Source organism: Ovis aries, chromosome 17 (assembly GCF_016772045.2).
Source record: "Ovis aries strain OAR_USU_Benz2616 breed Rambouillet chromosome 17, ARS-UI_Ramb_v3.0, whole genome shotgun sequence".
In the NCBI taxonomy this organism is placed as follows: Eukaryota; Metazoa; Chordata; class Mammalia; order Artiodactyla; family Bovidae; genus Ovis; species Ovis aries.
In genome coordinates, this window is record NC_056070.1 from 63,519,783 (window position 1) to 63,547,755 (window position 27,973).

The 27,973-nt window shown below is 52.2% G+C and overlaps 1 protein-coding gene across 2 annotated transcripts; it reads left to right on the top strand.

Moving 5' to 3' along the window:
• On the top strand, nucleotides 1–27,966 carry GLTP (glycolipid transfer protein). Of its 2 annotated transcripts, none has more exons than XM_060401289.1 (5): nucleotides 1–178; nucleotides 13,189–13,247; nucleotides 14,212–14,345; nucleotides 17,146–17,296; nucleotides 27,324–27,966. In XM_060401289.1, the coding sequence occupies exons 1-5, from the start codon at nucleotides 76–78 to the stop codon at nucleotides 27,582–27,584; spliced, it is 708 nt and encodes a 235-aa protein (XP_060257272.1). In that variant the 5' UTR covers nucleotides 1–75; the 3' UTR covers nucleotides 27,585–27,966. The 2 variants fall into 2 exon arrangements, with proteins under 2 accessions (XP_060257272.1, XP_027812436.1); XM_027956635.2 differs by lacking the exon at nucleotides 27,324–27,966 and adding an exon at nucleotides 19,547–20,726.
• The last annotated feature ends 7 nt before the right edge of the window (nucleotides 27,967–27,973 follow it).

Sequence of the window (27,973 nt, forward strand, 5' to 3'; positions counted from 1 at the left end):
GACGGCGGCGGCCCGGGGGGCGGCGTGGACGCCCGCGGCGCCGGCTGGGGCATCACCGCGGGCCTCGACCCCGAAATGGCGCTGCTGGCGGAGCACCTGCTGAGGCCCCTGCCTGCGGACAAGCAGATCGAGACGGGGCCCTTCCTGGAGGCAGTGTCCCACCTGCCGCCTTTCTTCGGTGAGCCGGGGTGAAAGGGGGAACTGGCCGGGAGCCCTGCCCCAGGGCGCTCCCAGATGCACCCGCTTCCTTCTTCTCTCAAACATCCCCAAACCAGACCTTCCGTGGACACCCCAAATCCTACTTCCCCAGGCACCAAGGATCCCCTTTTTCTGCAGGCACCCCAGATTTCCCCTATCCCAGACTGCTCCCAGATCCTCTCTCCCCAGAACGTGTCACATCCTCATTTTTTCCCGGACATCCCCAAATCCTCTGTCTCCCCAGACACTTCATCCGTCAGATGCCCGCAGATCTCCACCCGCTTGTGCCCCCCAAACGTCCATCTCCCCACGAACACCCCTACACTACCAGAGCCCTAGTTCTGCAGTCCTCCGTCTCCCCCAAAGCGTCCCACCGTCCCCCACCAACTAGGTCTTTTATCCTTCACCCCTCCTCCCGTTCTTCCCCTTCTGAATGGCTCCCAACTTTCTCCCTTTAAAATGAACCCCTCATTTGATAAACCCCCTCTTTTCTGTAAATTCTCCCATCCTCTCCCTCGTGGGACGGTGTGAACCCTTCTTTTCCTCATAATTCCAAATCCAAGACCCCCACCCCCCACCCCCACTCCAGGGGCAGAAAGCCTGGCAAAGTGAGGAGGGGGTTTTTGGAGATGGAGTCGCAAAACTCTTGAGCCCCCTTCCTGCAGAGAACCACCTAAACTTTCCCCTCCGTTTGGAGCAGGGGTCGGGACCAGGGCACCTGCTTTGTGGGGTGACATCAGACACTGGGTGCTTGGGGGGGGTATCCAAAAGGAAAAGTCCCCTCTCCCATTCGTCATGCCCTGGGAGGTCGCAGGAACACTGGGAGGCGGCCCTAAGCCAGTTGCAGACCCTCATTTCTCCCGTCCTCCAACCCAGCCCACACCCTGGATGGAAAATGGGAAACAGAAGACAGTAGGGCCCTGCCCTTTGCCTTGCTGGTCTCCAGTAAAGAATGCAACCTGAGCTCTGCTTTCTCCTCTTCCATGTGGGCTTCCCCGAAACCCTGCCCGGCTGGTTTAGTTGGTGGCCTGGCTGGAAGAGACCAGTCCCCAGGGCAGAGTCCAGCAGAAACCTGCAGACTGACAGAACCTGACACTAACTTGGACTAAAGGGATGGTGGCACCCAGGGCAGTCACTCCCTTTCCCCCGGAGGGTGATCAGGGCTCCCAGTGGGCAATAGTTGCTACAGTGCCGTGGGCTCTGGGGTGGTTGTGGCTGCATGAAGTCACGCCCCTGTTCTCTTCCTCCACCCTTTGGAGCCTCAGCGTCCCCGCGTGTGAAATGCGCATGCTGATCTCTGAGGCTAGCGGCAAGGACTAAATGGGGTGGAGTGTGTAAGGTTCCAAGGCCTTTAAATGCCAAACACATCTTAGCTGTTGGGGGCGTGGTTGTTATACAAGTTCCTGAGTTCAGTTTTGGTTCCTTCACAGCGTAGATGATTGATTAATCAGTGTTTGAGTGCCTTTGCCTGGTTTGTGCGATTCTCAGACCTGGGTCTTTTCCTGTTGCATCCCTGATACTCAGAACAACGTCTGGTGCACAGTAGGTGCTCAGTTAGCACTTAAATGTACAGAATATTCTTAATATCAGTATCTCCATGTTGAGATAATGCTAAATCTCCAGGCAGGAACTTGGGAACTGTCTGATTTTAGCACTGAGGAACTGTTGGTTTTTGTGATGGGTTTTTCCCTCCTCTTTAAGTTCTATGAACATTTGCTCTGAATAAGGATTCAGAATCTGTTTAAGCTAGTCCTTCCCAACTCAAACAGTTTTGCCCCCTCAGGGGACAACGGGCAGTATCTGGAGACATTTTTGGTTGTCACACCCTGGGGGGGTGGGGGGGTGAGGGGCACAGGGAGATGGTACTGGCAGCTGGGAGTCAGGGATGCTGGTAAACACCCTCCAGGGCACAACACAGTCCCCAACCGCAAAGAACTGAGCCAGCCCCAAATGTTAGCTGCCTCTCAAGGTGGAGAAAGCCCCAAGGTAAGTTCTGTGGCCTTTTCCTCCTGCATCTTCGGAAGGTTGTCCATCAGTTCTGCGTTTGGGGCCGCCTTCACTTGATGCAAATATCGAGTCAGTTGTACGGGGAAAGGGGTGGTGGTGGCTGGAGCCGGCGGCGAGCTGGTGCCTGGGTAGGAGAACGTCCCCTCCCTCTTCCCTGATCTCAAAAGACCCTTGTCTTTGCTGCGAACTGGTTGCTGTGGGCCGTCACATCTGTTGACAGAGCCTCCATTTATACAGAAGCCTCAGTGGGTCGGCCCACAGAGGATAATTCTTAGCGCTGTTTGAAAAACGTGATGATCCGTTCTGAAACATCAAGGCTTTTCTTGGGCGAGGGTTCCTCCTGAGGGTTAAAGTTTGGGGAGGATGCACCAGTGGCTCTCTCCTGGCACATGGGGGTTGATGGAGATCAGCCCATCTGCCTTGAAACATGGGCTTTGTCCAGGTCTTGGTAATGTCTGGTCCCTTGGGTGATCTGAGATCTGGGTGCCGTGTGTGTCCCTGGCATGGAGCAGGTCTGAAGTTTGAACTCAAGAAGTCTGAATGGCATTGTGGCAGTTCCTTCCAAAGCAGGGTTTCCCCTGGTGTTGGATATTGACATTGTTTCTTTTTTTTCTCTAGTAAACCATGCTACAGTGAACATTCTTATGTATATTTCTTTGCATACTTCTTTGGTTATTTCTAATTTTTTAAAGGGAAATTGCTGGGTTGAAGCAGGTGAAGGCTTTACATATGTTTAGCGCAATCACATTTCTTAATGCTTCATTGGGTGTGGTTTGGGACAGAATTGGTTGGGCTTGATGAATGCCGATTCTTTGGGCTGCAGGTCCTGTGTGGTTCAGAGCACCTGTATCCTGGGCTCTTTCTTCGTATCTCTGGTCTGAGTCTCCCAAGCCGGATAGGTTTTGCTGTGTCCACCTAGAGGTCAACAACCCTTTGTCCGTCTTCTTTCTCCATCTTGACCCAGTAATTGGATCTCACCTCTGATCAGTTTGCAGTTGATTTCTGTGAGGCCCTCCTCTCTCAGCTTTTACGGTCGATTACACAACCCTTCCAGAGCATTTGCAATTGAAGGGTGGCAATGGAGGGAGAGAGAGAGGCGAAGGGAGAGACCTAGTTATCATTTAGTTTTGTCACTGTCTGTCTGGAAGTTGCAGCGGCTCCCTATTACCCCACCTTGAAATCCATGCTGTAGCCTTTCTGAATGGCTTGCAGCCCCAGAAATGGTACCACGACATCACTTGCTTCTGGCTCTATACCTGCATCAGAGTCTCATTGCCTGGGGTACCACTGCTCTCTAGCCCATCACCTTCCTTTCACCTGGATGGGTTCCACTTATGCCAGAGCCACTTAAGGCAATGGGTTTTGCAATTTTTAAAAAAAATTTTTTTATTGAGGTATAGTTGCTTCCCAGGTGGTTCAGTGGTAAGGAATCTGCTTGTAATACAGGAGACACAGGTTCCATCCCTGGATCGGGAAGACCCCAGAAAAGGAAATGGCAACCTACTCCACTCCAGTATTTCTTGCCTGAGAAATGCCATGGATGGAGGAGCCTGGCAGGGTCCATCGGGTCGCAAAAGAGTCGGACATAACTGAGCCAGTAAACTATAACATAGTTGCTTTACGGTGCTGTGTTAGTTTCTGCTGTATAAGGAAGTGAATCAGCTATGTGTGTAGACATATCCTCTCTTTCTTGGACCTCCCTCTCACTCTCCCACTTCCCCCACTCACCCCAACCCCGATTTTGCAACTTCGAACTGAACCAGCCTGCCGACTCCTCTCATCCATTGGAGGTGTATTTGCAAGTAGGGAGTGAGGTCTTGTTAACCTTGAGAAGCATCTCCTGTGTGTTGGTGAGACCCACTCGTGAGTTCACCTGGCCCAGATTAGAGCCAAGCAACACCTAAACAGAGGGCTGCCTCTGGCCCCGCTGTGTTAACCTGTTCATCTGCTGGCTGCTTGGGAGGCTTAGAGAGAAGTTGCTTTGAACCCGGGTTTATTGTTGGCTGATGTCCCTGAATTGGAGTCTCCAGATTGCGAAGAGTCGGACACGACTGAGCGACTTCACTTTGACTTTTCTCTTTCATGCATTGGAGAAGGAAATGGCAACCCACTCCAGTATTCTTGCCTAGAGAATCCCAGGGATGGGGGAGCCTGGTGGGCTGCCGTCTATGGGGTCGCACAGAGTCGGACACAACCGAAGTGACTTAGCAGCAGCAGCAGCAGCAGCAGCAGCAGCAGATAGATGGAAATTGGTTTCAGCAGACCCAGCCTGAGCTTGAATGCCTGTTCCACGGTGTCCCAGCTGTGTGTCCTCACCCAGGAGCTTCCCCTCTCTGAGCCTGCAGCCCCGACTGTAAAAGGGGGAAGCTAGGCCTCCCAGGGGGGCCGGTGGAGGCTAACTCCCCCAGATGATGTTGGCATCCAATGTGAGAATCTCTCCACCTTTTTGTACAGGTGGGGCAGACAGCCTCCAAAAGCTTGAGAATCTGCCCCTCTTGCCACACTGCCCTTGGGCAACAAAGTTCTTGCAAAAAGAAGCTGCCTCGGGCTCTTGGTGACCAGCTGCCAAGGCTAGGGGCCAGCTGAGCATCCTGGCTGCTAAAGCAACTCTCATTTATAACATCCAAAGGCCAGCGCAGAGCACGGACCAGTGGTGTCCACCACCCTTGTTCCTCTAGTGAGAAGGAGATCTTCTTGATCTTCTGGGTTCAGAAAAGTCCGGCCCTGAGGTCAAGGATGGAGGTCTGGCCTCTGCTCCTGGAGGGAAGAAGATGGAGAAGCCGGAGGGAAAAGACCCAGACATCCACTCTGTCCCTGCGAGCTTGTCCAGCCCCCACCTCGTTCCTCATCTGTGGGGTGTCCGCTGTGTAGGGCTGGTTGCAGGAACAGTGCCCCATTGTGAATCGTGTCCCAGGCCCCAGCAACGTGCCTGGCAGAGCATCGGTGCCCAATCAGTGGGTAACTTGAAAGGGAATGGAAAGAATGCGTGACAGCAGCTTTGTAAGGTATAATGCCTGACCCCATAGCTAGCGTAACCCATGTTTTGAGTGACTTCCACGTGCTTCAGCATTGAACAAGCCGATCTCTCATTTCCAATCCTCCTCCTCACGACGTTATGAGTTAGGAGGAATGGGCACCACTTTACAGAAGAGGAGACTGAGGTTCAGAGTGGTGAAGGCATGTGACCAAGTCACGAAAGGAGGAACAGCTTTGTAGGGGGCCAGCCCTGCAAACGAGTCTTTCAGAGCAGAAAGGACCTTTTAGAGCTGTTGTGGGGGAGGGGAAATGCTGGACGTTCCCATCTGGCATTGACAGTGTGCTTATTTCAATGAGCTTGTTAGAATAGCAATGTTGAGTTCTAGCCTTAGGTTGCATTGTTTCAGTTTTAAAAGGGCCTGGATGGATGTTAAAAGCTTGTGTTACATTCTTACAGAGTTGCACTATCAGGGCTTCCCCCGCCTACCCCCAAATTGTTATTGTGTTAACTGTATCTGAGCCTTTACAAGTCCTTACAATGGATCAGCGCTCCCCAGGGTCCTATAAAACCTCTTCTCCCAGCAGTTGCGGCCAGCTCACTTCCTCTGGCTCAGAAATGATTCATTTTCTGCACTGCTGTTATGCCACCTTCCTCTCACCACTCCCTGCTGAGATCTCAGACTGTAATGGTCAGGAGTGCGGGGTCCTTAGTTTATAACTGGAGTTCCTGCTGATTTTACCTATATCCATACCTTTCTCTACCTCTCTCTCCTCCCTGTCTTCATCTCTTTCTCTTTTTTTTTTTGTCATGCCTGGGGCTCTTAGTTCCCCAGCTAAGGATCAAACCCAGGCCCTCAGTAGTGAAAGCACACAATCCCAACCACTGGACCACGAGGAAATTCCCTTTTTGACATCTTAATCATTGGAATCATTCTTTCCTGGATTTCTTTCCTAAAGAATGATGCTATAATGTATGATAATAATTATTATAATCATAAAGAATAACTTTAAAAAAATTGAGGCAGAAATTATGCTAACCCCTTTATTTCTACAACCTCATTTAAGCCTTGCAACAGCTCTATAAGGTGGGGTCTATTATTAACCTCATTTTACAAATGTGGAAATGGCGCTCATAGAGGTTAACTGATTTCTCCCAGGCCACACAGCAAGTAAGCGAACTCATTTTCCCATTTGCATTCCCAATTGCTGGCTGGTTTTTGCCAAAAGGGACAATTGTGGATAAAGAGAGTTGGCATGTCACGGGTCTGATTTTATTTATTTTTATTTTTTTAATTTTAAAAATTATTCTAAAATTTCTTTTATTTATTTGGCTGCACTCGGTCTTAGTTGCAGCATGCAGGATCTAGTTCCCTGACCAGGGACTGAACCTGGGCCCCCTGTATTGGGAGCACAGAGTCTTAGCCATTGGACCACCAGGGAAGTCCCAGGGGTGATTTTTTAAAGTACCATTTGGTAAACATTCTTTCCTCTTAGATAGAATTTAGAGTGGGAACTAGTTTTTGAAAGGTGGTCATTCTCGGGCTCTTATGCTTCAAAATAGGCCTAACTGCAGACTGAGCCGTCACATGCACACCCCACATACCATCGGGTTAATAAATGATTCATCTCCATCAACTGTAATCTGAGTGCCTCCCATTATGATCCTTGTAACCTAGGATCTGTAAAGTTACTCTGTCCCATGTGATTAACAGTGAAACCTTACTATCCAGCTATTGAAAAAAAAAAAATTGAATTTGAAATAGAACCTCCCCAAACCAGGCCCCTAGCATCCTGGCACAGGCACCCCTGTTCTTCCTTTTTCAAATGAATATTTACGGGTTGGGCCTGGATTTCCCACACTGAACCACACAGGCTGAAAGTGAAGGTGTGCATCTGAAAAGCAGAATGCTTTTTGTTCTTGAGTGAAAATGATTCCTGAGATGAAGTGAGAGGGCGGGGGCAATTTGGTCACCTTGTGGCTCAGCGTTGGGAGCGTCGCCTATTGGAAGAGAGGCTTGCCTGGAGAGGCAGGGGTAGAGGGGGCAGCCTGGATGGAAATTTCCAAATATGTGCTGGGGGCTTTCTCAGAGCACAACAGCAGGTGCTTTCCAATTACATGGAGGCCAGAAAAACAGGAAATGAATGTGATTCCGGGTGGCACGTGGGGACTGCTGGCTTATGGGGAGCTCTGCTCTCTGGACCACCTCAACCATCTGAACTATGGCAGAGACCTGGGCAGAACTGTCACAGAGGTCACAGAATGTTGCTGGGTGTCTGCTTCCTCTTATTCTGTCGGTGATGCTGACAGAGTTGGCTGTTTGTTCTCCCAGTATCTTGCAGAATCAAAGCACTGCCGAGAAAGCAAGAGGAATGTTTTAAAAACTACACAAAGCTGGGGACTTTCCTGGCAGCCGAATGGCTAGGACTCCCCACTGCCCCTGCAGCGGTCATAGGTTCCATCCCTGGTTAGGGAGCTAAAATCTCACATGCCACAGGGCACAGCCAAAAAAAAAAACAACCCATAAAACTACATAACGCTGTCCTAAAACCCTGGAAACATATCATTAGACCCATTTAGGGAACAGTTGAGGGGGCCTCTGATATCACTGGGTCACACCTTTATCATAATTCCTAGTTCTGATGATGGCCCTGTTTAGTACACTGCAAATGGCTTGCTGTACAAACGCAGGGACATCTGTCTTACGTTTGGATAAGTTCCACCCAGGATAGCTGAACTAGAGAGAAAGTTGGTGCAGTCATCAAATTTGGTAGATGGAAAATATTTCACTGCTTTTTTTTTCATTATTGAGATTAAATGTCTTTTAATTGTCCATTTTCTATAAGGAGGTTATTTCTTATTAATTTTTCAGAGCTCTTTACATATTAGGGATAATAGTCTTTGGTCTATGATATTTATTACATGGGTCACCCCCTCTCCCAATCAGTTTGCTGTTTGGCTTTGATTGGTGATAGGATTTCCTCCCATGCCCACCCCATCCCATATAGAAGGTTTTTGGGTTTGTAATCAGACTTATTGGCCTTTTTGTTATGCCTTTTGGGTTGAGTGGCATGCTTGCTGCTGCTGCTAAGTCACTTCAGTCGTGTCTGACTCTGTGCGACCCCATGGACTGCAAGCCCACCGGGCTCCCCTGTCCCTGGGATTCTCCAGGCAAGAATACTGGAGTGGGGTGCCATGGCCTTCTCTGAGTGGCATGCTTAGGAAAAGTCTAAAAGAGAAGGGGCCATTTGCCACGTGTTCCAGGTGACCAAGGCTTGACTGTGTTTAGAATCCGTGACCCTTTACGAAGTAAGATGGTGGGATTGTACTTGATTTTTTCTCTTGTTTTTGAGATGACTTCTTTTTACTCTGGAAGTGAGACGATAAACTAGAAAGCCACCCAAGACCCCTCCCTCCCTTCTGGCAGGTTCCGGGTGCCGTTCTAAAGAGCCCATTGGCTGACAATAATGAAAAACAAGTTTGGAATAGCTGCAAAACAGGTGTAACTAGAAAGGTAATTTTGAGGCAGGACTGTATTCTGTATGAAAGGTAAAACTGGGTAACCTGACCAGAAATGCATCGTGTCCAGAGCGGGGGTCAGCGTGAGTTTCAGCTCTTACGCCACTGAGTGCTCAGGGGTCAAAATCATTTTCGGTTTTCCGGTCAGAGTCCTCTCACTTTTGCCGAGCTCACACACACACAGATGGAAACATTCTAGAAAGAAAGGCTAGAGGGGATGGTGATACCAGCCTTGGGTCTGGAATTGTGTGTGAGTGCCTGACTCTCACCGGGTGACCCCGCACCAGTCACGAGGCTTTTCAGAGCCTGGTGGCGTCAGGCTAAGCCAAAGCAAACAGAAGCCCAGAGCCTTCCACAAGGCATGTGGAGGCCGGCTTCAGGTCGCCTGGAGTGCCTCTTGTTTGCCCAGCACCTTGGGGCTCTGGAAAGGGAGGGGCTTGAGCCCAGAGCGGTTAAGTCACTTGTCCAGAGTGACGCCAGAGCAGAGATCTGAACTCAGGACCAAGGCTGCGTAGCTCTACCCTGCTCCTCCTCCGGTCACAGGCGGTCCAGATGCTGCCAACCCGACTCCTGTGTGTGCTTCTATATGTACACACCACCCCCCTCTCCTGGGGGCCGTCTCCCAGCCCTGCTTTGCCCCTCTCTCCTTCTGCTCCCTTCCTGGCTCCAGAAGTCCATCCAGGCCCCACATCCCACCCCTCGTTGAGCAGAAGCCTGGTCTCTGCACGGTCCACGACCTGCAAGAACAGCTGCCTTGGGGCCGGCTCTTGCCAACCACGATGACCTCGGGCCCCACATGGCACGGTGTCAGAAGATGAGACAGAAACCTTTCTCCCCGCCATCCAGGGGTAGAGGGGACACTCAGAACCACACAGAAGCCATTTCCAGAGCCAGGGAAGCCAGATGTTACTCTCTGCGTCTCTAAAATGCCTGTTGACTGACCTGAGTCACTGTGAGAAGCTGGTAAGCCACCCACACGTGGCTGATGATCACCAAACCCTGGTTCCGCATCTCCACGCAGGATGGCCCACAGTGGTAATCAAATCATGGCCAGGCTCTGAGTCCTGACTTGGCATGCACACTGCCTCCCCCACCCCCACCCCCCGTCACAGCAGCCGCACAGGGACGTCCCCATACAGACGGGGAAACCGAGGCCAAGCCCCTTCCCGTAGCCTCTGCCATCTTAGCCGGGTGGGTCCTTAGACCCGTGCGTTGGGTCAGTCTGCCCTACAAGAATGTGGCTAGAAAAAGAACGGTGGGGTGCCTCTCGATCGTGTTTCCCACTCTCTGCCCCCTTGTTCATGCCACTTGCTGGGGTCCGGCTTCATGCCAGCCACAGGGGTGGGGAGCAGAGCAGGGGACAGAGACCACCTGGTCTCTGCACTCTCAGAGCTCAGGGGGAGGTGGACGGAAAACAGACTTACGTGTGGAACCACAGTGATGGTAGCAGTGCAGTGAGCTTGGAGGAAAAGGGGAAGGAAGAAACCTGGCTTTTATGAGCAGGGAAAAAAAAAGCCTGGCATTCTCTTCCAGTATTTTATATGAAAAATTTCAAACATGTAACGAAATTGAAAGAATTTCACAGCAGCTACTCATGTACCTACCATCTAGATTCTACCACTTATATCTGACTGTCCACCTCTCTGTCCATCTGTCAACCTACTTCATGTCTTTGGACAGCATATATTTTTGAAAGACAAGGAGGTGAAGCCATGGTCATGCCTTTAGAGGAGTCTTGCCAGTCCCCAGAAAGCCCATCCATGGCACCTGCCTGGCCCCTGTGAGACTCGGAATTGGCGACCCTTGGCTACACGGTCAAGAGGGAAAGAGTCACTAGTGGTGGAGAGTCTTGACTGTCTTGCATTTTTTTTTTTCTTGAGGTTTCTTTTTATTTTTTGGCCACTCCGCTTGGCATGTGGGATCTTTGTTTCCTGACCAGGGATTGAACCCGCGCCCTGGGCAGTAAAAGCACTGAACCCTAACCACTGGGCCATAGGAAGTTCTCTGCATTATTACGGCGCATCGTCATGCTTTGGGGGAGTCGTGGTAAGCGTCCTGGTGGAGAACATGGTGCAGGACGAGCAAATTGCACAGGCTTCCCCGGTTGGCCTCGCAGGATGAGGCCAGCGATACATCAGGGAGGATGAAACGGTGGGTGGAGTCATTACCTCATTAACACCCTTGGCAGGATCTGGTGGGACGGGATGTCTGCACCCCCACCTGGCACCTCAGAGCAGCTCCTGCAGCCATCCGGGAAGGGAGATGTGAGCTCACAGGAGTGGGAGAGAGGCTGGCAAGCTGAGAGGAAGGTTTTTCCATTCAGCCTGAGGATCTTGTACCCAGGAGCCTGCAGTTGGGCCACACGTCTTCTCGGGCCCCAAGGGGGCCTCAGTTGGGAGTCAGGAGAGTAGAGGTGGCCAGGGGCGCAGGCCGTGTGTTTCCACTCAGCGGAGGCCCTGGAGGACCTGATGACTTCCAAGCCTGGGTGACGTTTGCTAGAGCGCGGAGCCTAGTCATGTCACAAAGTCATAAAGACGGTCAGAGTTCATTGACTGAGGGCTGCTGCGCTGGGCACTCTGCTGAATGTGTTCAGTGTGTGGGTTTCAATCCCCACCACAACCCTGTGAAATAAGTACAGGTGGCACGGTGGTAAAGAGCCCGCCTGCCAGTGCAGGAGATGTAAGAGACACAGGTTCGATCCCTGGGCCAGGAAGATCCCCTGGAGGAGGGCATGGCAACCCACTCCAGGAAAATTCTTGCCTGGAGAACCCCAGGGACAGGGGCGCCTGGCGGGCTACAGCCCATAGGGTGGCAAGAGTCAGACACGACCGAAGCGACTTAGTACGTATGCACGCTGCCCCATTTGCCATGTGAGGAAACTAAGTTACACGGCGCCCAGGCGGGATACCTGCTCACCTGGATTCAAACCAATCTGTCTGGGTTCCTACCTGACCTCCTTTCTATGGGGTTTGGGGCTTTTTCGTATAAAACATCCAGTGCTGTTTCCTCAATGCACCTCTCAACAGATGCAGTTAGAATGTTCCAGATGGCTGGCCAGGTGTGCCGAGTCACCTTGGGTGGAATTCAGCCCTCCTCCAGTCCTCTGGCCCTGTGCAGCGCCCAAAGCCCCTGCCTGGCCTGCGGACAAGGGGAAGCTGGCGGGGGTGGGGTGTTTCCCTGCCATGGGTTTCGGTACCCACTTGTGGCCTGCCCAGGTGTCTTTGCCCCCTGGGCTCTGTATTGAGGATGCTCAGAGGTGGCAGGGAAGCACAGCTGAATTCAGGCTCTGAGGCTGAAGTCCTTGTTGAGTCTGCTCAGGAGAGACCCGGCCCTTCCCTGTCTGTTCCCTCCGAGCCCAGCCCTCAGCAGGGAGCTCTGACCCGTGGGCTGTCTCTGGTCCCCTTGACGGGCTGCTGGGGTGGGGGGTCACAGAGGCCGGAAAGGAGGAGAAACAAGCCAAAGGCTGCTTATATTTCCCCGGGAGCCCTGAGTTCCAAGCACGGCCAGTTTCTTGGTCCACATTTCGTCACCTCCAAGGTGCCACCTATTTTAAGGTGCTCTGTTGTTTTGGGAACCACCAAGGAAGGAACACTGCCTCCAAGGGAGAGCATTCGGATGTCAGAGACGAACAAAGTATGTATCTCGGAAGTGGGTAGTTTCAAGTCATCCTCGTAGGAGCTCCCACCACTTCTGTTGGCCCACTTGCTAGATGGGAAAACTGAGGCTCGGGGAGCAGAAGGGACACTCCCAAGCCCTGACTGCCAGTGTCTGCAGAGCAGGTGTGCAGCCCCAGTTCACTTAGCTCTGTTAAGTGACGGGGGTCCCCCTGCAGGTGGGTTCTCCCAGGCTCCTACGCAGTCTCAGGACCAGGGGGCCTCTGGGTCACCAGCTCACTTCTGCCTTAGAAGCTGATGAATGAGAAGGTTATCTTTCATAAGTCTGGCCCCTCTTCTCCCACGGACTAAGATTTCTCGAGCTGTTTCCTGGACAGCTGGTTTGTTAGCGGCCATCGCCTTGTCAGCCGAGATGGTTTCTCAGAGTGTTAGTTTTGCGAGATGCTCTCCACTGTACTGTCCAATATGGTAGCCACTGGCCGCATGTGGCTATTACATTTAAATGAATGAAAGTTAATAAAATTACAAATTGAGTGCCTCGATCACACCACATTTGAAGTGCTCAGTAGTCACACGGGCCCATAGTAGATGGTGCAGATATAGAAATTTTTATCCTAGGATGAGAAGGTGCTGTGGGAAAAATATTTGCCCCTTAGAGAATCTGGTTGTATTTTAAAGGCTCTGACAAGTCCTGGAGTAAGAAACCAGTCTCACTTGGAGCCCAGAACTCCAAATTTACTTGCCCACGAACCGTTTTAACACCTACAAATAGTTCTTTCCTTAAACACATCAAATGACCTTTCCTCCTGTCCCATGGTGGTCCTGAATATCACCCTTGCTGGGATTCTAACATCTCTCTTCTTGTTTTGTCCCCAGATTGCCTCGGCTCCCCAGTGTTTACTCCCATCAAGGCGGACATAAGTGGCAACATCACTGTATGTACTTGGCCTGGCAGCCCCAGTGCCCAGATCAGGACTCTAATCCCACCCTGGTTACCACTGCCCTGCTACCCACTGCAAGTTCCCCAGGCTCAGGAACAGAAGGAGACACGGAAAACAGGCCTGGCTCCCAGTTCCTCTGACTCAAGGCTCCAGGTTCTTGGTTCTCCTTGCAGTCATGCCATCCAGTCACAGCCAAACTATGATTCACAGTCTGGAGGGTTGACCTGAGAAGGACCTGGCTGGCACTTGGATTCACCCCACCAAACAAAAAATAAACTCCAAGGTCCACAGTTGCACTGACCCAGCCCTTTCCTTCCTCAATCCTTAGAGCTCCTGATGGCATCCCCCAACCACTGACCCTCCCCCAGCAAGGACCCACCATGAGGCCGGTGCTGTGTCATTATCCCCATTTTACAGACAGGAAAACCGAGGCCCAGAGCTGTTGAGGGACTCACAGCAAGGAAGTGGCAGAGGTGGGATTCACATCCAAACTTCCTGCCTCTGACTCAGGAGCCTTCTTCCTGTTGGACATCTCTGAATCCTAAGGACCTACTTGTGTTTGTCCACAGAAGCGAAACTTCAGATACTTGGGGTTCAAGGTGCTATCAGTAGTGGTTGGAGAACGTGGACTCTGGGGTCTGGTCAGGGCTGGAACCCGTTCTCACCTGCACCAGCTGTGTGACCCTAAGCACATCACTTCGCCTCTCTGAGCCCGCTTCCTCATCTATAAATTGGCACGACGGCAGGCACGTCAGGGTCGCTGTGGGGATTAGAGGAGGCTGTGACTGTAAAGCGCTGTGGGCATCCAGTGAATGCAGACGGCCCTGGGGATTATTACTGTCACGACCAGCCCCCACTGCTGGTCCTGGCACCTGTGGGCGGGACAGCGAGGCTCTGGTGGGGTGGCATCTGTGGAGGCAGCCTTCCCCAGGGGAAAACCCTGTGTGCTCTGTTCCAGAAAATCAAAGCTGTCTATGATACCAACCCGACCAAGTTCCGGACCCTGCAGAACATCCTGGAGGTGGAGAAGGAGATGTACGGGGCCGAGTGGCCCAAAGTGGGGGCCACGCTGGCACTGATGTGGCTGAAGAGGTGATGGGCTTGGGTGGCGGGGTGTTTGTGTGACTGGGGGGCCATGGGACCTGCCCTGCAGAGGACGGACAGCCGATCCCGCCACTGCCCCAGGGCGTCTGTCTGACGGGGCGGACGGGCACTTCGTCTTCCACATAGGTGCTCCCCTTGTGCAGCGCTACTTAGAGACAGAGAGAAAGCACCCTGGGGGCCAAGTTCTGCCTGATGGTGACACTTCCTTGCTGGTTCCAGTCTCACCAGAGGCGTAACAAACCCACGGATACTCCGGCCGCTGTGCTAAGCTCTTTATATAGACACCTGATCATATTTTATGGGCTGTGAGTTAGGTATGATCATCCCCATATATCCCCATGTCCTAGAGGAGGATGCTGGTGGCTTCTGGGGGCCAATTCATGGGCTCAGGGCACAGGGCCAGGGCTGGGACAGAGTGGCTGAGCTCTGCAGTTATACAGGTTGTGCACTGCACAAAGACGTCCTGTCTACAGCCAGCCAGTCACATCACACACATGGCAGATTTATATATTATGACAGCTTATTGACAGAACCACAGCATCTAGAGGAAAAAGAACTCTAATTCACATAAATTCGACCTGTGGGCTGGGGGCAGGGCACCCCGATATGGGATTTGAACTCAGATAGTCTCACCCTAGAGTTAGTTGCCAGTGCTTGTGACCATGTTACGTACTGTCCTCGTGGCACATACTTGGAACCGCATATAGTCATTCCATCTTACAGATGAAGCCACTGAGGCTCAGAGAGGCCAGGCAGCTCGCTTGCTGAGTTCATGCTGCTCTCTGCCAGCTCCCGGATTCCCTCAGCTGTGCAGACTCCTGAATCCCTGGCAGCAGCTACGAAGCCAGGGACCCATTCTCTGCCCCACTGATGTTCCCAACATTGCCCCTTCTCTGGGGCCTGGAGGCAGGAGCCAGGGAAGTCGCACTTTCCCTGGATCCCCATCCCCAGAAGCTAATCCTCACCCGCACTCTGTGCACTTCTTTGGTGAAATGGGACAGGAAGAGTCTGCTCCCTGGAGGATGTGGGCAGTGTGGGCATCAGCGGGTAGGTAGGCTGTAACTGACACCCTTATGGCCTATTTTATGACTTGTCCACACTGAGCTGCCCTACTCTTGTTTGTCAGCCCGAGAGTCACACACCTGGAATGAGGAATGCCCCTGGGTCCATCCACTGGCAGGTTCTGTAGGTTTCTCAGGAAGAGCCAGGCAGAGAGTGACGGTCAGGTCAGGAAGTAGGTTGTTTGTGTCCAGAGGAGACATGGGCAGAGCCCGGTGACTAGGAGAGCAGATCCTGGTGGATGTCAACAAGTCAAGCACATAATGAGCACCTGCTGTGTGCTGTGCCTGGTGCTGGATGCGTGGGATGCTGCTTGAAGAGGCAGGGTCCCTCTTAGGGTATGACAGTCCAGCCGAGGCAAGGGGTCAGGCTGTGGGGCAGGTCATGACGGCAGGGTATCAGAACCTGGAGCAGAGAAATCAGGGGGCGCTTCCTGGAGGCGGGTTACCAATTAGCATCTCCAAGTCTGAGCAGCAGGGTCCCAGGAGGAAGAGGTCTTGCATGGGTGGGAGGGCAGGAGAGGTACAGAGTATCCACCCCTCCAGGAGGATCTGGTCCAGCCAGGGCCCTGGATGCAAGGTGGGGGCAGGGAAAGATGAGGTGGAATTGGGCAAGGATGAATTCCAGCCCCCTTGGAGGGGAATCAGCAACGGGGTGAAATGGGGCTTGACAAAGACTCACTCCAGCTCTGGGCAGCGGGGGGATCATAAAGGCTGGGAGAAGCAGGGGCTCAGGAGAGGTGGCCAGTCAGGGCAGGGCTGGGACTAGACCCTGAGCGTGGTTCACATGCCAGGCTGATCCCCAATGATTGAGAGTTGTGATCCAAGCATGGAGGAGTTCCTTCACTTCACAGGTGATAAAGCTGAACTTTATCCTTTCAGTCATTGGGCCAAGCATTTCTGCCCCAGAAAGCCCCCAAACGAATCCTCCCCTCCCCCCCCCCCCCCCCCCGCAGGGAGGGAGCAGAGGAGCCCAGTTAGGGAGTGAGACAGGCTCTTGCTGTCTAAGATATGAGACTGAGGCTTTTGGAGTACCTCTGTATTCCCCTCCGTGAAGTGGGCAGATTGTGCTGAGCTCAGTCTCACTGGCCGGACCAAGGAGAGCAGATGAGATGATGTGGAATAAAGGGCTGGCACTGATCTGATTCTAAACTTGGTGGCCTTTCCATGACCCACACCCTGCTCCTGGCTCTTGGAGCATCATCCTACCTCAGAGGAAGGGCTCAAGTGGCCGCTGGAGGATGTGGTCCACGGCACAGGCAGGGATGGGAGCAGGGAGCCCACAGGATCAGACTCGCTCGTGTTCTCAGCGTGGCCCTGGTCTGTGGTCCCTGAGCCCTTTGAGGACCAGAGCTGGGCCTTCAGCCCTATATTGACTGGCTTCGTCCCTCAAGCACAGATGGCCACGTGGCCATAGAAATGGGCAGAGCGCATCCAGACCCTGCCCTCTGTAGACTTCACAGCCCAGCAGAGGCCACGGCCGGGGTCAGTGCCAGGCCTGGGTGTAGACGAGGTGATCTTGGGACACATGAGGTGATCCCCTGGCGGGGCGGAGGGTCACGTTACACAGAAGCTCGTGTAGACATGACAGCTCAGTATTCCGGGGTCACGGGAAGTACTTTATTCAGGGTACATCCGGGTCAGGATACACCCGGGTTTCTGTGCGGTGGGTGGGCGGGGCCGGCAGGAGTGAGCTGGGCCCTGACGCACCCTTTCCTTTCCGGCTGCAGAGGCCTGCGCTTCATCCAGGTCTTCCTCCAGAGCATCTGCGACGGCGAGCGGGACGAGAACCACCCCAACCTCATCCGCGTCAACGCCACCAAGGCCTATGAGATGGCCCTCAAGAAGTACCACGGCTGGATTGTGCAGAAGATCTTCCAGGTGAGCCACCCCGCGGGCGCAGAGGGACCCCTAGCTTGTGGGGTTCGCCCTCCGCCCCACGCTCTCGCTGTGGCCCCCCTGCCCCGTGTCCGTGCTGCCCACCCCGGGCTCAGGAAGGGCTCTCCTCCGTCTGTCCGGGTGAGGCTGGTGCGATGAGAGGCCTTTGCTGCGCGGTGGGCATTTTCCTAAGTGCTCTGTGGCGGTTGTGATGAGGGCCCGATTGGGAGACCATGAGAATAGCCAGGGCAGAGACGAGGCCCTTAGGTTGACAGTGGGCCGACCTCACTGGCCCCTTGGCTTCAGCTGGGACCCTGGCACTGGAGGGGGGTGGGGAGGGGAGGAAGGGCCCCTGTGCCCACCCATGGGGTTGTCTGCTGAAGGGATATCTGCTCACGAGGCTCTTGGTGACTTGTGTTGGGGTGATGGTGACCACAGGCCTTCGGCACCAGCCCGGCTATGGGAGAAGCCCACCGGAGAGGTGTCGAGAGCCCACGGGTGCACTGCACACTGTCCTGGCCCCCCTTTCTCCTACAGTAGCGCCCCCTGCCCGCCCATCTTCTCTGCGGAAAGAATGGGGCTCTGAGGGCGGGTCTCTCTCCCGCGTGGCTCAGGTCATGGGCAGGCAGGGTCAGGCGTCAACTGAATCCAGGCAGGAAATATGGCACCTGTGGGCCATCCGCCCTGGCAAGGCTGGTGACAGTACCCATCCCGGGCAGGGACTGCAAGAGCCCTGCCCGCCTGCCACCCACAGAGCCTTGCCCCCTGTGAAGGCCCCACGACCACCACTATAACTGGTTGCCCTGAATGCCTAGCTCAAGGCGGGCTGCCCGTGGAGGGTCACTTTCACGAAAGGCCCTGTCCTTGTCTCCATTTCACAGATGAGGAAACTGATGCCCCAGACGTTAAGTATCTTGCTAGAGGTCACGCAGTAAGAAATCCTGAGCCAGGATTCCTGAACTTCAGTATCCTCATCTTGCAAATAGACGTAAAATAGGCCCTGCCTCACAGGCTCATTGTGAAGAGTCTATGTATTATTCTGTATACAGTGCGTGGCATTTTGAAGCTATTTCTATTTTGATTCTTTTTTTTTTAATTGGAGGATAATCGCTTTACAATGATGTGTTGGTTTCTGCTGTACAAGATGAATCAGACATGAACGTGAAAGTTGCTCAGTTGTGTCCGACTCTTTGCGACCCCATAAACTATACAGTCCGTGGAATTCTCCAGGCCAGAATACTGGAGTGGGTAGCCTTTCCCTTCTCCAGGGGACCTTCCCAACCCAGGGACCGAACCCAGGTCTCTTGCATTGCAGGCGTATTCTTTACCAGCTGAGCCACAAGGGAAGCCCAAGAATACTTTAGTGGGTAGCCTATCCCTTTCCCGGGGGATCTTCCTAACCCAGAAATTGAACTGGGGTCTCCTGCATTGCGGGCGGATTCTTTACCAACTGAGCTATCAGGGAAGCCAAATCAGATATAAGTATACATATATATCCTCTCTCTTGAACCTCCGTCCCTCCCACCCACCCCCCCATTTTGATTTTTAATGATAATGTTATTATTTGTAATTTCCTCGCCTTTTCAAACTTGTAGCCTAAGCCTTTTTATCCGGTTGCATTGTTTTCCTTCTGGTTTGGAAAGTCTATGAATTTCTGGTTCTCTGGGCTTTTCAAATTTCTCTGAAATTTAGGGAAGTGTCGCCCCCTGAAGGTCAGAAGAGGAACAGCACAGATTCGCCATCCTCTCCCCGCCCCGCCCCTCAGTTAGTGGGTCTCAGGAGGAAGCTGTTCACCTTCTCCAGAGCAGGGAACCCACCGGAGGGAAGAGGTCCTTCCTCGCAGAGCACCTACTGTGTGTCTGGTGCTGTGCTCAGCACTTGACATGACCTCAATCCTGACAAGAGCAACCCACTTGGGTGGGTGCCATTGTTATCCCCATTTTACAAATGAGGAAACTGAGGCTCAGAGAGGCTAAGTAACTTGCTCAAGGCTCACCGCTAGTCGGCAGTAAAAGCTGGAATTTGAAGCCAGGTCTGTCTGTCCCCAGAGCTTCCTGCTGTCCCTCACCTGGTAGAAAGGGACACACACACAACCCCCCGCCACCACCACACTTGGCCTTTCCCGTTCAGTGCCATGAATAACACAGACCTCCTGCCCAGCGCGGACCTTGGGGGCATTCCCTCCCAGAACCTGACCAGGGGCTGGGCTCCCCCTCCTCTAACGCTGTGCCACCCCCTGTCACCCGTCTCAAGGCAGCGCTGTATGCAGCCCCCTATAAGTCCGACTTCCTCAAAGCGCTCTCCAAGGGCCAGAACGTGACAGAGGAGGAATGCCTGGAGAAGGTCCGCCTCTTTCTGGTCAATTACACGGCCACCATCGACGTCATCTACGAGATGTACACCAGGATGAACGCCGAGCTCAACTACAAGGTGTAGGCCAGCTCCACAGCGGGTGCTCCGGACGGCACACCCCCTGACCGCAGACCCCTTGCAGGAACAGGCAAACCCGAATCACTGCGAATCTGGCTGGCCAGCTGCCCCTGCCTGTGGCACGCCCCCAGAGCAGCCTTGAGTCGGGCCAGGGCGCACACAGGGCCGGCCCTGGTCTTTTAAAAGTCACGTTTGGGATCTGCCCTCCTGGAGCAATAAATAACCGTCACACTTCCGAATCTCCTTTGAATTTCATGACAGCACAGACTGACTTTATGCCTTCATTTCAGTGTGGTAAAAATCAATTAATATTTCTAATAAATCAAGTCCTAGGGTTTTTTGGTCCCCTCCAGCCCCCATTCGGAGCATGACTCTGGGGGAAGTGGTGTTAGATCCGTCGCTTTGAAAATAGGCACGTGTCTTTCTGAGGAGCTGGCTGAATGATGTTTTGAGTGTTTTAAGGACCATGAGGGGGTTTGATCTGAAATTATACAGGGCCCCTCTTGTGGGATTGTTTTTCTTTTTAAAGCAAACTGGTGTGTGTGCTCATGTGGTTTGCACAGCCGAACCTCCAGCACTGTCATTAGGGCCCTCTCTTACTGTCTTGCCAGACAGTGTTTTTTTATAGCTGAAACCAACCAGCAAGCCTTTGATGACCAAGGGAAGGCTTATTTTAAAGCTATCAGACACACATAACCGACTGTAGATGACTGCATTTGCATTCTTCTGCATAATTACCTTCTTCAGGGACAGCCTTTCCAACCCAAGCAACTACCTACCATGTGTATTCTTTTGAGGGGGAGAGGATGAACCCACGAACACGCCTTACTGCCTTAACTGTCCTTCCTGGCTCTAAAAAGAATTGTCTTTTTAATGTGTCGGGATGACCAAAGCAACCCACAAAGAATTGATGTATGTTTAAAAACCCAATGAGGAACAATTGGTGATTTTTATGCAGAAACTAAATAATCCTTAATAAATAAATTTCTATTTTGGAATCACATTGGTGTGCTGTTTTGATTCTTGATTTTTTTTTTCTTGTTCTTTCTGGATCAAAGGATACAACTGGGGACCAGCCAAGGACTTGCTTTTTAGTCTCTGGGCCCCATTTTCTGGTTTTGAAAAATAGAACTGGCTGCCACGTTGAGAAACTGACATGTCCCAGAAAAATCTTTATTTCTAGCTTCTTAGAGAAATCAAACTGCCTGGCTGGAAATGAGAGATGACTGCCCCCTTGGCTGGATGGGGCGATTGGGTAGATATACGTTCACTTTGCCTCAGTCTCCACCAATCCCTATTGCCTCCCCGACCCTGTAACCATTGGTTATTTGCACTTTATCATGGGCAGGTGCTTTTTCTGGTGCTAGGGTTAAATGTGGAGGAAAATATTTTACTTCATTCCTGCTCCTGCATAACACACAGTCTAGTGGGCAAGATGGACCAGTAAATCAGCAGAGGTAATATAGAGTGGTCAGCGCCCAGAGGGAGCCTGAGCCCACAGATTGGGGCACACACTGAACCTTGATGGAAAAGTTGGGGTTGTGAGGATCCCTGGAGAGGAGGAAGAGGGGACACTCCAGTTCATAGGCAGTGTCCTTTTGGCTTGACCCAGAGCAGGCTGTGTGTATGTGAGACATCATGCCACTGAGGATTTTGAGCTTGACTCTGAAAACTGTGGAACATCTTCAGAGCTCTTCTGCACAATCAGCCGGATATCCAGTTTGGAAGGTTCCCTCTGATGTGGCCAAGGGGTAGAAGTCTGAACTAAGTTTTTTGCTGTCTCTGATTTCATGATGTTTCCTAACATTGCTGATAGGAAGAATGCCACTGATCTTTCTAAGCTCAACGTGCTTTTTAGGACTTTTCCCTTTGAATATAAAATTCTGCCAACAAATTTTTTAAATTGTGTGTGTGTGTATATATATATATATTTTAGAAAGAGCTTTTTGGGACCTCCCTCGCAGTCCAGTGGTTAAGATCTCACTTTCTAATACAGGGAGTGTAGGTTCGATCCCTGGTTGGGGAGCTAAGATCCAGCATACCTCATGGCCAAAAAACCAAAACATAAAACAGAAATATTGTAACAGATTTTCAATAAAGGCTTTAAGAATGGTCCACATTAAAAAAAAAAAAAAAGGGTTTTCTGCATGTTTCCAACATAATATAGTGACACCAGGAAGGCAGTTTCTCTGTGGAAGGTCAGAATTTTCCCAGGACAGCCTGCCTGGCCCCAGGAGCACTTTGGGATTGTGACCCCAGAGATGAAGTCAGCAGTGCATCTATGCCTTCTCCTGTCATCCTTGTCAGAGTGGGATTCACTTCTGCCTGGGGCAGGGAGGAAGGAACACACACTGAGCACCAGCTGTATACCAGGCCCTGCACATCATTTCACAAGTGCCCTGATGTGGGCATCAGCAGCTGCATTTATCAGATTAAGAGACTGAACACCGCAGGGATGGGGCAAGAGAACTCAGCCAGGGTGATCCTGCTAGGTCTGGGGGCACCTCGGGCTCTCATCTGACTCCATATCTCCTCCAAGTCATGCCCGTTTGGATGCCAGTGGACAGAGTGAACCCAAAAGTTTGATAGAGACTGACTGTTGGGACTTCCCTGGTGGTCCAGTGGTTAAGACTCTGAGCTTCCACTGCAGGGGGCACCGTTTGCATCCCTGGTTGGGTAAGGTCTGCATGCCATGTGGTGTGGCCAAATAAGGCTCTAAAAATAAAGTATATTAAAAAAAAAAAAAAAAAAAAAGGACTCTCTACTCGTTGCTGCATTTAGTTAAACCTCCCTGAACTGTGATTCAAATTCTCTTATTATAGACAAGAAACTGAAGCTCACTTCCCCATAAAAAGCCTCCGTTTCCTTTTCGGTACCAGGGGGGTCCCGCCAGTAGCCACTCTCACAGGTTGTGAGGCTTACATTCAATACTTGTCGGGAATTCCCAGGTGGTCCAGTGCTTAGGACTCCCAGCACTCGCTGTCCAGGGCCTCTGTTCAGTTTCTGATCAGGGAACTGAGATTCCACAAGCTGCACAGTGGGGCCACACAAAAATAAATGAATGAACGAAAAAATACTATTTGTAAAGCAATTATAAACATGAAATAAGCTGTCTTAGTGTTAAATTGCACGAATATTTTGGTGTGTGATGTGTATGGTAACGTGATCAAGTGTTGGAGTCTGGCTCTGTTAGTTATCAGCTGAGTGACCTTGGGCAAATCGCTGCACCTCTCTGAGCCTCAGTTTCCTTGTCTGTACAATGGGGATACTAATAGTTCTTAGTTCACTGAGAATCAATGAAACCGCCCAGGCAAGCGCTTGGCTGCTAATTGTTCAGTGTTGACCCACTGATCATCCTTTACAGAAGCTTACAGGAAAACAGAGGACGATTCCATTTCCTGGGTTTAGTTGATCAATGGGTTCCTTTGGTTCAGCGTCGCGGCCTTGGGCGTCCCACCGCCGCTGCGCCTGCGCGCCGACCTCCTGCAGGTCCCGCGGGTCCCGGTAGGTGGCGCTGTGAGCAGAGAGCCGCTTCCCCGGGAGCGGCGAGTCCCCGACGCCTGTCCGCACCTTCTGGAACTCCAGCCGGCACCCAAGGCGTGCCCCACTGACGTGTTCGGGGTGGCTTCCAAGGGCTACGTGAGGAGCCCTATTTGAACACTGTTGGAATAGTCCAAAGCCTGCCTTGCTTTGGGATTCTGACTGAATGTCAGCCGCTGGGTAAGGGTGCATCCTAATATTTGTACTCCTCGGATGAGGGCGACTGCTCTGCGACTGGCGTATGTCTCATTACCTCCGCCGCTGCTGCTACTAATACAGCACCGCCGCTGCTGCGCCTGCCGCCGCCGCCGCCGCGACTGCTACCGCTACCGCCGCTTCACTGCCGCCGCTACCGCTCTCACTCCGATTAATGCTGCGGCTAGTAGTACCAGCACCATCATCACCTCACAGTTTAGGCTTCGAGTTCAGCTTCCATAACTGTAGCCCATGTAATCCTGGGAAGCCCAGTTCACCACTCGGAGCCTCAGTTTCTGCATCTGTAAAACGGGACGGGAACACCTCTCCCTTGCGCGATTATATAAGGTGAAGTGTGTGAAGTGCCTGCCACGGAAAGATGTTCAGTAAATAGCATTTATTGATATTTTTATTTATTATGGCGTTGTCGCCTGCCAGGGGTTCCTGAGGGGCAGCGGGCCTCCTAATGCAGTTAGACCGTAGCGTGTTCACTTACTCCTTGCTTTGAAAGATAACAGCAGGGCCCAGAGCGACGCATCAACAGGAACACCCCAGAAAAAGGCAATATTCCTTGGATTCATTGCAGCAATGATTCATTCATTCCAGCAATGATTCTGGCTGTGATTCCTTGCTCTGGCCTAATCGGCTGTGTGATCTGGACGAGTGCCTTCTCCCTTCTGGGCCTGTTTCCCCCTCTATAAAGTCAGGAGATTGGACAGTTCCAAGTGCCCTCCTAGCTCTGTTGGTCTACAGTGGCCTGTCACTGCAACAGTCCCTGGTTTGTATTCATAATTCCAGGGAAATCTCTCCATCCACAAGTGGGCACGTGGGTTTCTCCTTGTGACATCTAACGGGACCGCATGTGCAGAGTACTTGGCACAGCGCCTGGCACCTAGAAGGTGCTTGATAAAGGGCAGCTATGATGATGAACTCTTAATCAGCTCTCCACCTAGCCCCGAGAGGTGTCTGGAAGGCGAGTCATTCAGCTCCTGTTTGCTGAGCACTTACTGTATGTGAGCCCCGAGTTAGATAAGCCTGCACCCTCCAAGCGGCTCATGGTCCAAGGCAAGAGATTTAGATGGGGAGGAGGGGGAACAGGGAAAGCCTTTCTGAGGAGGTGACATTTGAGCGGAGATCTGAAGGGGGAGAAAGAGCAGACCGTGAAAAGAAGCTGGCTACAGCTGGTCTTTTCACTGGAAAAGAGCCTGATGCTGGGAAGGACTGAGGGCAGGAGGAGAAGGGGGTGACAGAGGGTGAGATGGTTGGATGGCATCACCGACCCAATGGACATGGCTTCTGAGTAAACCCCGGGAGATGGTGAGAGACAGGGAAGCCTGGCGTGCTGCAGTCCACGGGGTTGAAGAGACTTAGACGCAACTTAGCGACTGAACAGCAGCAGCTGGTGCCAAGGCCCTGTGGCAGAAGAGAGGGCACTGTTCTTAGAGCAGAGAGAGACCAAAGTGTCTGGAGCCTGATAATCAAGGGCAGCAAGGGAGGAAATAGCAATGCTGAGGTCCATGTGACTTTGGTTTTCGTTTCAGAACAAAGGAAATCATAAGCCTCTGTGAGTAGAGGGTGACGAAGCCAGTTCTCAGCTTAAAAAGCTGTTAGCTGGGATCCTTCCCTCGTCCCACCCTCTGCCTCTTCCTGGTTGGGAAGGTTGAGCCTTCATCACCTATGTGCCGGGGGTCCGGGTCCCAGACCTCTGCGAAAGTCCTGGGTATCGCAGGAAAGTGTTCAGGCCCCTTCACAATTTCAGTCAGCCCTCCCAGGGCCTCCCAGGATCCCCCATGGCCCACCCAAGGACCCCATTTGGGAAGGTTGGAATTATTCAGATCCACTGGCACCAAGGTCCCCCACCCTGCCCCCTCTAGGCCCCACCTCCAGATGAAGCTAACTTTGAAATGCCCATGGCCAGCTGTGGCCAGGCAACCGCACCCACAGGCCACCAGGCCTGCTGCCCAGCAGACTGGAATCACAGCCAGGGACTGAGGGCGGAGAGTGGTGTGTCCATGGCAATGGGCATCTGAGGGGAAGGGCTTCCTCGCCACCTGGCCTCAGGTTTCTGCCCCAGGGAGAATTCCAGAAGAGTCCCATTGACGGTCCCTGGCAGGGCGAGGCCTCTGGTCCTTGGGACAAGGCCAGCTCTTTGTAGGCCCTAGATAGACAGGCCAGCTGATTGTTCCCAGTCTCTGGGTATCCTGTCTCTGCGGCTTCTGGGTGGGGGATGTGATCTCACAGGGGGCCAGCTCCTCCCTGGGGCCAGCTCCCAGAGGAAGACCATCAGACCCCACACCCTCCCGGCTGTGTGACCTGGGGCAGGTTCCCGCACCTCTCTGAGTGCCTTCCTCTCTTATAGCTGGAGGGGGATCAGTGAGGATCAAGCCTTATGAAATGGCTGGCACACAGCAGGTGCTGCATAAATGCACCCTCCCCCCCCCAACCCCCCGCTGTTTCTCCTCATTACTTGAGCCCGTCCCTGGCACTCAGAGGAAGAGCTAAAAGGCCAATCAGAATTGCTCATCCCCACAACCCCATGCTCCGCAGTCTCACCTCAGTGGATGCGAGCAGGGCTTCCCATGTCAGAGGTGAGGGGACTGAGGTCCAGGGGGCAATGTGGCTGCTAGAGAGGCTGGAGAGTGGGTGTTTGAATTCAGAAAGTCCTGTTTCAAATCCTGACTGCATTACCAACAGGTGCCTCTGGCAGAGGGCTTTTCACTGTGTGGAGCCTCAGTTTGTCCATCTGCAAAAAGGGCTGGAAAAGACCCCCCCCTCCGAGGGTTGTAGGGAGGAGGGTATGAGATCACCCAGGTCTGCAGGTGGTGGTTTTTGGCTGCACCCCTGAGTCTGAGAACCACTTCAAGCCCCCAGGAACCTAAACACCAACTCTTGGCCTAAACTGAGCTCTGGAGCCGTGAGACCACCAGCTGAGCTAAAGAGGTGCCTAAGGGGAGAGAAGGAGGGAAGAGGCAGAGACAGAGCCACAGCCACGTGGGGTGTGGGGAGGGAGAGGAAAAATGTTTCTGCCTGGGGGTGTCAGAGGGAGCCACTCTCTGCCAGGGAGGCCTGTTGTCTGCTGGACTCAGTAGTTCTCATCTGTAAAATGGAGACGCCAACTCACCAGATTACTGGGAAGGAAGATGCATAAGGGGGAGTTCTGGGTAAATGTGGGAGCGCTCTGAGGGGGACACTAGTCTTGGTGAGGACCCCACGGTGCCTGCCCCCACAGGACTGTTTACTGAACGTTGCTGTGTCCCGGCGTTGCCCGGCCCTCACGAGCATCATCATGTTTAACCTTCCCAACAATGTGAGGTAGGTTTCTGTCCCCACGTAGATGACAGAGTGAAGCTCAGAGAAGCAGGGGTACCTGCCCGAGGTTACACAGCTTCGGAATACAGTATAGCCCCACCCAGATCCTCCAGATCCTTTTGACTTCAGAGAGCACGTTCTTTTTTTTTTTTTTAGTCTCTTGCAACAGATATATTGACATACAGTTTGCAAACCATGCAGTGCACTCATTTGATGTGTATTGTTTATGGTTTTTATATATTCGCAGATAGATGCAGTTCTCACCACAGCAATTTTAGTACATTCTCATCATCCTAAAGAAAAAAAAAAACAAACCCATACCCTTTAACCGTCACCCCTCCAAGCCTCTCCAGCCCCTTGAAAACACTAGTCTAAGTTCTGTCTCAGTGGATTTGCTTCTCCTGGACATCTCGTGTAGAGGGAATCTTATGTCCTTTGATGTCTGGCTTTTTTAAACTCAGCATAATGTTTCCAAGGTGTCTTTTCTACTCAGCGTAATGTCCATCCGCACTGCAGCATATATCAATTCTTTGTTCTTTTCTCTTTTTTTGCCCAGCTGTATGGCACGTGTGTATGCGTGCTCAGTCGCTTTGTGTCCAACTCTTTGCAACCCTATGGACTGTCGCCTACCAGGGACTCTCCAGGCAAGGATACTGGAGTGGATTGCCAAGGCCTCCTCCAGGAGATCTCCTTGACCCAGGGATCGAACCTGCGACTCCTGCATCTCCTGCACTGCAGGCAGCTTCTTTACCCACTGAGCCACCTGGGAAGCCCGCTGTGTGGCATGCAGAGTGCTAATTCCCTGACCAGGGATTGAACCCAGACTCCCTGCTGTGGAAGCTCAGAGTCCTAACCACTGGTCCACCAGGGAATTACTTCATTCTTTTTATTGCATAATCTTCAACAGTATAGATATACCACATTTCATTTATCTGCTCATCATTTGACTGTTTCAGTTTGGGCTAGTATAAGTGATGTTGTGTGAACATTTGTATACAAGTTTTTCGTGTTCATCTGTTTTCCTTTCTTTTGGCTGTCTCCCACAGAGTGGAATTGCTGGGTCATACAGTAACTCTATATTTAACTTTTTGAGGAACTGCCAGATTTTTCCACAGTGATTGCACCATTTCGTATTCCCACCAGCCATGTATGAGGTCCCAGCTTCCCTACTTCTTTGCTAAAACATGTTATGATCTGCTTTTCTGA

Bases quoted from the DNA above. Each gene is read 5' to 3' on its own strand.
- GLTP (XM_060401289.1), top strand. From the start codon at position 76: ATGGCGCTGCTGGCGGAGCACCTGCTGAGGCCCCTGCCTGCGGACAAG. The intron at 179-13,188 runs GTGAGCCGGGGT...TTTTGTCCCCAG, and splicing joins CCACCTGCCGCCTTTCTTCG to ATTGCCTCGGCTCCCCAGTG. The intron at 14,346-17,145 runs GTGATGGGCTTG...TTCCGGCTGCAG, and splicing joins GCACTGATGTGGCTGAAGAG to AGGCCTGCGCTTCATCCAGG.